At 45.6% G+C, this 12276-nt stretch overlaps 1 protein-coding gene across 1 annotated transcript; it reads left to right on the forward strand.

The window, feature by feature from the left end:
* The first annotated feature begins 7762 nt into the window (after positions 1-7762).
* LOC119319061 (MOB kinase activator-like 1A) lies at positions 7763-10547 on the forward strand. The gene is made up of 7 exons (XM_037593579.1): positions 7763-7903; positions 8070-8118; positions 8504-8756; positions 9176-9269; positions 9466-9599; positions 9695-9858; positions 10258-10547. Exons 1-7 carry the CDS (start codon positions 7875-7877, stop codon positions 10330-10332), a joined length of 798 nt encoding a protein of 265 aa, XP_037449476.1. The 5' UTR covers positions 7763-7874; the 3' UTR covers positions 10333-10547.
* The last annotated feature ends 1729 nt before the right edge of the window (positions 10548-12276 follow it).

The raw sequence follows: 12276 nt of genomic DNA on the forward strand, positions 1-12276 counted from the left end.
TATGGACAATACGATAATTGAAAATTCAAAAATACATATGGAAGAATGTTTGGATCAATAATATGATAATCGAAAATTGAGAAATACATATGTATAATCATAAATACTATTGAATATTGCAAAATACATATGTATAGTCATAATTATTTATTGATCATAAAAAGAACATAATACATGCTTAAATTTTTTTTGTAGTTGGTGTGTTCTTCATGGAGAACTGTTCCCTTCTTAATATACTCGAAGATGTATTTGCCGGACTTGAATGGATGATCCTCAGATAGTTTTGTGTTGTCTTCAGATACAACGGTTTCTCTATAAATGATGCACATTGGTGGTTTCATAGTAGTTTTATCCTCACATGCAATTGTTTCTCTGAAAGTGATACACATTGGTGGTTTCGTAGTAGTTTTCATCTTTGCAATCGCTTCCATGTACTTCTTCTATCCTCCCTTGATGGATGAGCTGTTGAGTGGGGCAGAACATTATTTGGCCCATCATATTGCATCCTGCAGAAATATTCCTGTCTATATTGTTATTTGCAGCAAACAAAGGGAGGTAGAAAACAACATTTTATATGTAGTAGCCGTACTTGTAGCCTTCTTGTTGGTTGTCCATGGTTGTGCCTATCGTAAAAACTTCTGATTTCAAAGATGAAGTTGTAGCGACCACAATCTCATGTGTCTTATAGGGGAAAGAAATGTCTAACCGAACGATGTTTAAGAAATGGTTAATGCCGAATCAAGTTAGAAATTAATGTATCCTAATAAAGAGTGTACGTTTCGATCGAGATCCTAATTGCAACAAAGAATATGAACCGATCCATTCATGTACTTATTTATTTTAATACACACTGTAGGTTTCTATTGAGATCATAAGTGCACCAAAGAACATAAACAGGATCCATTCATGAATATATTTGACACACACTGTAGGTTTCTATTGAGATCGTAAGTGCACCAAAGAACATAAATTGGAACCATCGAATACAAAGATTTAAATGTTCCTTGGTTACAACAGAAGCTGAGCAAAGTTTTACTTTCTGTTTAATTCCAAAATAAAACTGCTAATTCTGGAGCCAAGGGAACATGTACCAAGCAAAATAATGGAATCCAATTTAGTGAATCTAATCACAAATAATGGGTTAAATATGGAAAAAAACCATCCGGCAGTTAGTTGGGTGAGGCCGTGAGGCATGGATATGTAGCTAAAAAAATCTAGTCTTTGTTTGAGAGTTGATCAGGCGTATTGTAGACAATTACTGAAAGTGAAAATGCATGAAAGTTCAAATGGTGGTACCTTCAGTATACCCAGAACTGCTACTCTGAAGCGGGCCTATGATATAGGAAAGGGAACAAACCAACAAATCAAGCAAACTTCAGCCTCCCAGACAAAGTTATGCAAAGCAATCTACAAAACAATTTTCAGTTTTCTAGATTTACAAATGGAACCTGTAGGCATGATGACTGGGAGATCCAGCTACGGAGAAGGCACGTGGTGTAACCACACAAGCGAAGATTCCAATGATGGCGAAGAGAAGGTTGCTGGACCTTACCCGTAGGCCAACTGGGTCGGCGAGCGCGGCGAAGGTGGACAAAAACGACGCCGGCTTCCCCACGAACACCACCGTCTGCTTCGCGTCCCGCCGGTTCACTCCTATACCTGCATGCACAGAGGCTGTAATAGGAGCCCAAATCCAGTCAACGGCAGATGCCGCGGTAGGGCGGATGAGACATGGGAAGTGGCGTACCTGATGGACTTGGTGATCTGAGGCGAACGCGAGGGCAACGACAAGGAGCGGGTAGTTGCTAAACACGCCCGGGCAGGAGAAGAGGGCGCCACGGCCTGCGTGTCGGAGGCAACATCTCCCACCGATAGCCGGCTAGTTCTAGAAGCTTCCAGCCTCCGCCTCCTCTTCGAGACTTGTACCAGTAGGTGCCGGGTGTGCAACATCTGCGTTTATGTATCCAGCTGATCTTCAAGGGCTAACCTTGAATACGTGAGGCCGGTGATGAATCTGAAGGGCTAAATTCGTTTTTATCTACTCCTCCATTTACTCGGTGGAGAAGAAGAATAGGAACCAGTGTAGAAGATGGAAAGATTGACGGAAAATCAATCGGTGGGGAGTTAATTAGGAGGATGATAAATGTGTGTATCAGTTATTGGGCTGGGAAGCCGGCTTGCAAAACGCGGCTGGCAACAGTACTTTCCAGACTCAACTCGCGGGTGCACAAGAAAAGGCGTGTTCTCCTCAGGAAATAATGGGAAGTTTCTTTCAGCGAAAATATTTGGTCAGACCCAAAAAGAGCTTGAGTGACTGCATGAGGGGTGACATGGCAAGATGTGATTGGATGCTGATGTGTCTATGCTGCATGTTGAGATAAATCAAGTAATGGGGGTGAACTTCTTAAGTATATAGGATTAGGGTGACTGTTGCATTGACAATCCTTCTTGAAATTTGCAAGATACGTCTGTAAACTCCCCTCCTCATGTTTCTTCTTATATACCTCGCAAGATTTACGTTGTTCTTCTGATAACATGTACTAGGCAGGTTGGACTATGCTATCGGCCTTGATTTCTCAGGGCTTCAGGAACTTGCTGTCAGACATGATGAACAACATTATCCCTTGATCTTTTTCTCTCAGACACTAAAAGTGTGTTTGCAAATGAATACATCACATGTCCTCCCACCATCAAGGGCGATACCTAGGACACATCGCCAGAGAAGCCCTGTCAGGAGCACGATATGCAAGACAAGCCGATGCGATCTCTTGACCTCGAAACCCCACACACCCGAGAGGGGCCCTGTTAGAGAGTGTGGAGGCTATTAGTTGTCCTAGGTCAGCATGGCCGCGCCTAAAGCCTTGTAGTCTGCTGTAATCGACAATGAAGAACAATAAGCTAAAAAAACTATGATAAAGAAGAAGTAGATGAAAATAAAAGCAGCGGATTGATTTTGTTCGACTGTGTGTGTTGTAAATTAGCCACCCCCTTCACATATTTATAGGGCGGCTGGTCTTATCATAGGAGAGTAGGACTCCTAGTCTGAACACCCAACTATCAACACAACTTTTCACCCTTCATCATGTTGTCAGCGAATCCATAAAAAAATTGTTGATGTTCACACCTTTACAGAAGTCGCCAGTCATGGTCGTCAACATGAACATGTCACCCTTCACCATGTCGTCACCGAAACCACCAAAACATTGTCTATGTCCGTGTCGTTATTGAAGTTGCCAGTCTTGATCATCAACAAAAACTCATCACCATTCACCATGTCACCAGCTAATCCGCAAAAAAATTGTCTGTGCTCACATCTTTACCAAAGTCATCAGTCATAACGTCAACACAAACTCGCCACCCTGCACCATGTCACCAGCGGAACCACCAAAAACTTGGCAGTGTTCGTATCTTCATTGAAGTTGCTAGTCTTGATCATCAACACAAACTCGTCACCCTTCACCACGTCACCAGTAAAACCCCCAAAATTTTGTCCGTGTCTGTGTGATTATTGAAGTAGCCAGTATTGGTCGTCAACACGAACTTGTCACCCTTCATCACGTTGCCAGTGAAGCTGCCAAAAAATTGTTTCTATTCGAGTACCTACTGAAATCACCGGTCTTGGTCATCAACACTAACTCGTCACCCTTCACCATGTCTCCAGCGAAGCCGCCAAAAATGTGACAGTGTTCGCTTCTTTACCGAAGTCACTAGTCATGGTCACCAACATGAACTCGTGACTCTTCACCATGTCACCAGCGAGGCCGCCAAGTTTATGTGTGTTTTCGTTGTTTCTTATATTATTGTAATCTGACACCAGTTTAATGGAATGCTGAATTTCTCTACAGACAGTCCAGATCCGACACACCACACAGTCGGGGATTAGGGGATCATATCTTCGACCATATAACTGGATTTGCACTCATTGTCTGCCACACAGTTCAGGAACGTCACGCCATCTCGGGTCCCTTGCTACCTCTACACAGTCCACCTATTGTTGAAAATATAAGCAAATTACTACGAGATTTAATCCGAATAAACAGAAGATAAATCATGACCACAGCAGCAGAGATTAAACTAATCATGCGAACTAGCATAGCAGATGAACATATCACATTTAGGGCACATACTAGAAACATGAATTCTACCACGATCTCGAACAGGAAGGATAGAATCACGTACGGTGCAGCGGGTGCAGCACTGCCGGCGTTGACGTTGTCGCCCATGTCGTCGAGGATGAGGTTGCCGAGGTCGGGGAAGAAGTCGTCGTTCGCGAAGTCGTCGCTGCCAGCAGTCGCGCGAGTGCGCTCCCCAAATACCTGATCGCCCCTCTTCCGTACAGGATCACGAGAGGCGGAGTTCCGGAGGCTTGCTGTCCCTTCTCGCGGTGCACGCCGGAAGGAGGGATGGAGAAGACTTGCTTGGCGGCGCAATGATCTGGAATGGTGGTGAGAAACCATACGAAGCGGCGGCGGCTAGGGTAGAAGTCTGCCTGACTATATAGTGCGGGCCGGATAGGTCGTGGGAGTAAAGCCCACGTCCGAGTGGTCACGATCCAAAAGAATCAGAAACGGTTCAGTAATTAACGCGTTCGTTAATTATTAATTAATGACTCATTAATTTTTTCATGCAGCAAAAATATAGACAACGTGCATAGCTCTGTCCTCGGCTCGGCTCAATCCCGCGGCGCGGCGCGGCGAGGCGTGGCGAGGCGAGGCGAGCGAGGAGGAGGAGCGCGCGTGTAGATCTCCTCCTCTCATGCTCATACAAGTGGTAGAAGAGCTCACCTTATAAAGAGGTGCAACTCTCTCTCAACTTCCGGGGTGGGACTAAACTTTAGCCTCACTCACTCCACTCACATGTGTGCATGAATGGGCCAAGAGAATTTCAGAATTTTAGTTGGGCTTTGGGCCAAAGGCCTACTAGCAAAATTCCAACACCTATCACCCAGAGAGGAGAGAAAGAAAGTCGGCAACACCCACTAAGGTGAGGGAGGAGAAACCCACCGTCGCAGATGGCGAGATGGTACCTCCGAAGAGAGAGAGAGAGAGAGAGAGAGAGAGAGAGAGAGAGAGAGAGAGAGAGAGAGAGAGAGAGAGAGAGCAAATAGGCATCGAGAGAGTGTCATGAGAGCATCTCCAACAGCCGCGCTAAACTAGCGCCGCGCCGCAAATTAGGCCGTTTTAGCGCGCGCGCAACGCGGCGGGTCGCTCCAGCGGGCGCGCAAAAACGGCGTGCGCGCTATAACGGGTTGGGCGCACGGTCGAAAACACTTAGCCGCGCGGTGTATTTCGGGCGCCCGCTGCAGCGCGCGGCACACTCCAGCGCTCGCGCCCGTACTTCCTCTCCCACTTCCACCCCCCGTCCGGCCGCGCCGCCGCCGCTGCCCGCGCCCCCCGGCGACCGTTCAGGCTTCCCCGGCCTATCCCCGCGCGCCCGCGCTTCCGCCCCATCCCCTCCTAGTCCCGCCGGCGCTCGCGCGCCTCCGTCGTCCGAGGAACAGCGCCCGAGCGCTTGCTGCCGCGCTGCGCCCGCAAGGTGTTTGACAAAACGCCTACAAGGTATGTATTGCTCAAACTTCATGAATTTGATGCATGTTTTGAATTGTAGTTTTTATAGTATAGTATTGAACATTGTAGATGAGTTCGTCGTATGATTCTTCCGAAGAAGAATTTGATATGGAAGAGGAGGAGGATCTTGCAATGATCCTACCTATGCATATAAAAAAACCGAAGCACGGTGGTTCGGTTATGGGTCGGCAGAAAATTTGGAGGGATCGGATCGATGCCCACAACAGATTGATCAGGCATTATTTTGCGGAGAATCCCATATACCCCGAGTCGTATTTTCGTCGCCGGTTTAGGATGAGCACCGAGTTGTTCAGGCGCATTGTAGAGAAACTAGCGAGCCATGACCGTTTTTTTCAGCAAAGGAGGAATGCCGCCGGAGAGCTCGGGCATAGCACCTTTCAGAAGGTGACAGCCGCTTTGCATATGTTGGCATACGGTATACCGGCTGATCTTGTTGATGATCACTTGGCTATGGGTGAGCCAAGTCATCATGTGTGTCAAGCGCTTTGCAGTGGAAATTGTGCAAGTGTTTGGCGAGGAGTATTTGAGATCTCCCAATGCTGAAGACGTCGCAAGGCTATTGGCGATGAACAAAGCTCGCGGTTTTCCTGGCATGCTTGGCTCAATAGATTGCATGCATTGGAGTTGGAAGAATTGTCCAAAGGCATGGCATGGGCAATTCCACGGCCAAAAAAAAGGGTTCCACTATAATCCTTGAAGCGGTGGCCGATCAGGAGACTTGGATTTGGCATGCATTCTTTGGAATGCCTGGATCTTTGAATGACATCAATGTTGTCAACCGATCACCACTGATGAATAAGATTGCAAACGGTGAGTTGCCACCGGTGCAGTTTGTAGCAAATGGCCGTACGTACAACTATGGCTATTATCTAGCGGATGGCATCTATCCAAAGTGGCAAACCTTCGTGAAGCCGTTGAAAAAGCCGGGAGGTAAGAAAAATCTTGACTTCCACAATGCTCATGCGGCGGCTAGAAAAGATGTGGAGAGAGCATTTGGGATTTTGCAAGCCCAATTTGCTATTGTGAGAGGACCGGCTAGATTTTGGGATCAAAAAATGCTTTGGTACATCATGCACGCTTGTGTGATCATGCACAACATGATCATCGAGAATGAGCGTGGCCAAGATTTAGACTACTCACAGTATGAGCTCTTGGGATATCTCGTGCGAGTGCGACGGAGGGCTGAAAGGGTAGCCCGTTTTATTGCCTCCTATCATGCCATTCGGCGTCCCGCAACGCACAATGAACTTCAGAATGATTTGATTGAAGAGTGGTGGGCATGACATGGACGGCAAAGAGCATGATGATATCTGCATTCGACATTGTATTGTTCATGAACTATTTGTTGTGTTTATTGCATTTGTTGTACTGAACGATAAACTATTTGTTTGAGTTGTAATGATAACGAAATTGAACTATTTATTGTTGATTTATTTTGTTTGTTTGATCATTTTTGGTCATAATACATGTATATGTGGTTTGTACGGCGCGCGCGCTGTATTTTTATGCTTTGCTGGAGCGGCGCGCGCTGCATTATAGCGCGGCTGCTGGAGCCAGCGCAGGCGGGCGCGCTAAACCAACCGAAGCGCACGCGGCAAACAGGTTTTTTGCGCGCGGCGTTTAGCGCGGCTGTTGGAGATGCTCTGAGAATACTCCCAAGTCATTATGGGGAGGGGGTAGGTAGCTGATTGGCCGAAACCGGCGAAGTCGTGATTTGTACCGGGAGTCTAGTAATAAAAACCGGGTATATGCATTCCGTGTCCTGTTTTGTACAAGTATTTAATGTGTTTGTGTCTGTACTGTGTTTGTGTAAAAAAGAAAAGGCTGGCGAGAAAGAAAAAAACGCATGGAGGAGGGGCTGAGGTCACCTATATGGAAAGGCCGGGTATAGCTAGCTGTCGCTGAATGAGTACCAACAAGGCAGGATTGGAGCAAGCGGAAAACCATCAAAGGCGGCAGATCAGCGCACAGCTAGCAGGACGTAATCAGTGGATAACAGCCAACGCACAGCCCAAAACGGTAACGGATGCACCGCACGCACTCACGGCGCCAGCCACCCACACCCACCACCGCCCCTCCCTCCGTCGTCGCCAGCCTAGCTCCTTGTCTCTCTTATTTCTTTCTCTCGGCGTACGTCGTCGGTACCCATATATATGTGGGGTTCAGGTAGACGTCAGAGCTCGGAAAGCTCCCTCCCTCGGGTCAATCCTCTGTCCTTGTCGAGTGCTCCGCAGTCGCCGTCGTTTCCTCTGGCATCTATCTGGCGGCGGCCTTCGACGTTGAACCATGCAGAGCCTCTTCGGTCGCAGCAGCAGGTGAAGACGCGAGAATGAATCAAATTCCATCTTCGATTGCTGTTTTAGTTTCTTGTTTCTTTGGGTTCTTCTTCTCATGTCTCTGTTTGCTTTTCTGGCTCTTGGTTAATTCTCTACTTGTCAGAGGATCCTAAATTTTTGATTTGGTGTTTCGATTGGCTCGCAGGAACCAGAGGACGTTCAGGCCCAAGAAGAGTGCTCCAGCGAGGGACAAGGTACGTAGCAAGTTGCAGGATCAAACATTTTTGTAGCAACTTCGACAAACATTGGTCAATTTTTGTCCAAATTCATCAAAAGGATTTTGAATCTCTTAGATTATCTAGCTCTGGCTACCTGCAACTGAATAACATGGACTCGATTCAGTTGGAGGACTGCCTGCTATGATGAGGAAGAATTAATGATTTGGACTGCCAGCTCTATATAGTATTTTCTTTCCTTTTCCTGAAAACGAGGTTGAAACCCCCCGCCTCTGCATAATTTTGATGCACACAGCCAGCTATACATATAACTGCATGCATTCTGTCATTATCCACATGCTCGACCCAGAAAAAGAAGTTCAGTTACCAATCTAATCATCATATTTGGACTGTACGTACGCAGTGCATGAAGCTGAAGAGGCACATCGACGCGACCCTCGGCAGCGGTAACCTACGAGAGGTGGACGTGGATCCTCTGACTTTGCAATCCCTGCCATACCCTGCCTTTGAGTCACTGACAGGTGGGCCCCATGCTTTGTGGGACCCGTGTGTCAGTGACTCAAAGGTAGGCTTGGCCACGGCAGGGGATCCTCGTCCGCGAGAGGTGGTCCGCCTGCCTGTCGGAGAGGATCTCAACGAGTGGCTCGCTGTCAACAGTGAGTTCTTGCACTTTTTCTCTTTCTGAAACAGTTGTTGCTTGCCGTTTTAGGGCATGTACAATGCATAGCCCCAAGGTGATGCCTTGCATGCCATGTAGGATCGGATATAACGTAAAGTAGGTTCGGATAGGGAAGCGGGATCCTCTTCAAGAGGCGGGTGCTTAAACAGAAAAAATGTGGTCCAGTGACAAAAACTGAAAAGGTTGAGTGAAAAGTAGAGATGCATGTGTACTAGACTCTTTATTTTCTATTTCTTAATGAGGCCCACTAATGATAGCTTGCATTGGAGGGAAAAAGTTAATGTAGATGCCTCAAATTATTATTTTTATGGGGCATATGTATCCATATGCCATCATTGTACATGCCTAGTTGATCAGCTGAAAGTTTTGCTAGTTTCTGACGACCTCCATCTCCAGCTGTCGACTTCTTCAACCAAGTGAGCCTCCTGTATGGCACCCTCATGGAGTTCTGCACGCCCGCTACCTGCCCCACCATGTCAGCCGGTCCAAAGTACATTAATTCCTTCAAATCTTCAAAGCATATGCTCCATTTTTCTCATATTATTTATCACTGAAACGGATGCATCTAGACGTGTTTCAGTGCTAAATACATCTGTTTGAGCGACAACTAATATGGGACAACCAAAAATATCTTATATGCTTCGTGTCACACTCCGAACTTAATGATAAGATTCTTCATCAAACAGGTATGAGTACAGGTGGGCTGATGGAGTCAAGATCAAGAGGCCTATTGAAGTATCTGCACCGAAGTATGTCGAGTACCTGATGGACTGGATCGAATCCCAGCTCGACGAAGAATCCATCTTCCCTCAAAAGCTTGGTAACTGATTATTATTTTTGGTGTAATCGATGAAGAGTGCTAAAAAATGACCCGGTCTAATCATATACTCTGGTGGAAACCTGTGGTGCCAACAGGGGCTCCCTTCCCTCCAAACTTCCGGGACGTCGCCAAGACCATCTTCAAGCGTCTGTTCAGGGTGTATGCCCACATATACCACTCACATTTCCAGATGATTCTCAAGCTCCAGGAAGAAGCGCATCTCAACACCTGCTTCAAGCACTTTGTGCTCTTCACAACGGTAACCACCCAACTTCATGCCTTTAGTGCCAACCTCTCATATCTACATTATCATATAATGCAAAATAAGGGAGTTAGTTTCCTTGGTAGTTTGGTTCCATGATTCTGTATTCTAATATTTTTCCGGCGTTCAATATTTTGATTTTGATTACTGCTTTGGAAGCTGTGATCAATCATTATGCACACAAACACATCCCGCATATTCTTAGGAAGCACACTACAAACATTAACGACAAATTATGATGGTTTTGTTGATCACCCTATCGACTAGAATTTGTCGGTTGAGATTGCTTCATCATGATTAGTAGAACTATTATTCCATAGCGTTTATTCACCACTTGCTACATCTTGTGCGGTTCGATCATCACAATACTTATTGCCGGCACTACTTTTTTGGCAGGAATTTGAGTTAATCGATAGGTCAGAGCTGGCTCCTCTGAGCGAACTGATCGAGCCCATATGGCGTGGACACTAGCTGAGAGAAATAACTGGCGCTTTCTCCAACAAGAACTGATGAGGCAACAGTGCAGAGACATCATGTTTGTTGCTTGTTTAGCTAGCTTCCCCACCTTGTGCATGTGCACCTTCATCTATATTTTCGTGATGATGTTGGACTTGGATGCATTACCTTCATCTACATTTTGGAAATAGGTTAGCTAGTGCTCGCACGCGCATCAGCGCAGTTTGTTACATTTTTATCAGTTCATCCCGGAAATTTCTCTTGGTTGGGTTATGCGCAGTAGTCAAAGTTATTGTTTCGGAAAAAATCTAGAAAAGATAAATGAATTCTCAGGGTGGCACCCCCGAAGCAGGAGCCTCTAAAGGACTTTCAAGAATCAAAGGATAATCCAATAATAGTATTCCCGTGTTTTCCATGATTTTTTTACTATTTAGTAATTTTATTTCATCGCTAAGGAACAAAATTTTGAAATTTTGTGTGTGCATTTTTTTCTAAATAGAAAGTTATACGACGCCTCCTAGAAAAAAAAATTCCAAGAAGGAAGGCAAAGTTTCCAATCTCTACATATTTGAATGCACACTACCATATATTGTTGAATGGTTTCGACTTTCGAGTATCAATGCCAAAGCATTTGGCTTACAAAATAAGGAAAAGAGAAGGGTAAACTTGAGGGCCACTAGGATCTGATGAGCGCCAACATCTTCAAAGCCTATCACCATTTACTAAATCCACAGCAAAACAACGTGGAACCTAACAATAAGTGTCGCGTGCGCGCGCGCGCGCACACACACATGCACCAAGTGGTCAAACGTGGGGCTATCACCCAAGAAGCGGAACTTCAAGCCAACACCTTTTTTCCACAAGGGTAACATGTATGTACGTGAAAATTCGTTGATTCAATGAGTAAGCCAGATCACATGTTTCACTTTTTGAAGGATAAAAAATATTGATTAGAGAGAGGGTGAATAGGCAACTACGGATTTTAACATTTTCTTGGTTGAGTTAAGGGGTTGCAGTGTTCTTGAAATCCAACTGAGTAGAATACGATTGAAAGTGCAACTATCCCTAGGTGGTTTTGGTAATTCATAACAACATATAGCTCATTGAGCTAATGCTATTCCAAGATGATCATTTCAGAAAAGCTCAATGATTGGCATGGCATGGATGGTGAAAGTGGAACCCTCAAAATGCTAAGGACAAAGGATTGGCTCAAGCTTCAAGATCAAGACTTTTCATTTTATATTTTAGTGATCCAAGATCACATTGAATCTTTAGGAAAAGCCAATACTATCAAGGAGGGATGAGGTGTTGCTTAATGAGCCTCTTGCTTCATGTTCTTAATGATATGCTCCAAAATCCTCAGCTACTTTCTCATATCCACATTTGACCTAAACCCAAAGCCAAACTCGGCCTTACCGATTCTTTCAATCCGGCGCCACCGTGTTTCACTTGTCATAGCCATTGCCAAACCCTAGCAATTCGGTTCTACCGATAGGGATCTCGGTCTCACCGAGATGGGATTGTAATCTCTCTGTTTCCTTTTCGTAACTTTTCGGTCTCACCGAAAGAGCGGATCAGTCCCACCGAGATTGCAATGTAAACTCAGTGTTTCCTTTTTGTAACTTTTCGGTCTCACCGAAAGAGCAAATCGGTCCCACCGAGTTTGCCTGACCAACTCTCTGGTTAGCTAATTACCAAAATCGGTCTCACCGAGTTTGTGTAATCGGTCTCACCGAGATTACGTTATGCCCTAACCCTAACAAAATCGGTCCTACCGAGTTGCATGTCAGTCCCACCGAAAATCTCTAACGGTCACTAGGTTTACTATTTCGGCCTGACCGAGTTTGTTGATTCGGTCCCACCGAGATTGGTAAATTGTGTGTAACGGTTGGATTTTGTGTGGAGGCTATATATACCCCTTCACCTCCTCTCCATTCATGGAGAGAGCCATCAGAACAC

This window comes from Triticum dicoccoides, chromosome 6A (assembly GCF_002162155.2).
Source record: "Triticum dicoccoides isolate Atlit2015 ecotype Zavitan chromosome 6A, WEW_v2.0, whole genome shotgun sequence".
NCBI lineage: Eukaryota > Viridiplantae > Streptophyta > Magnoliopsida > Poales > Poaceae > Triticum > Triticum dicoccoides.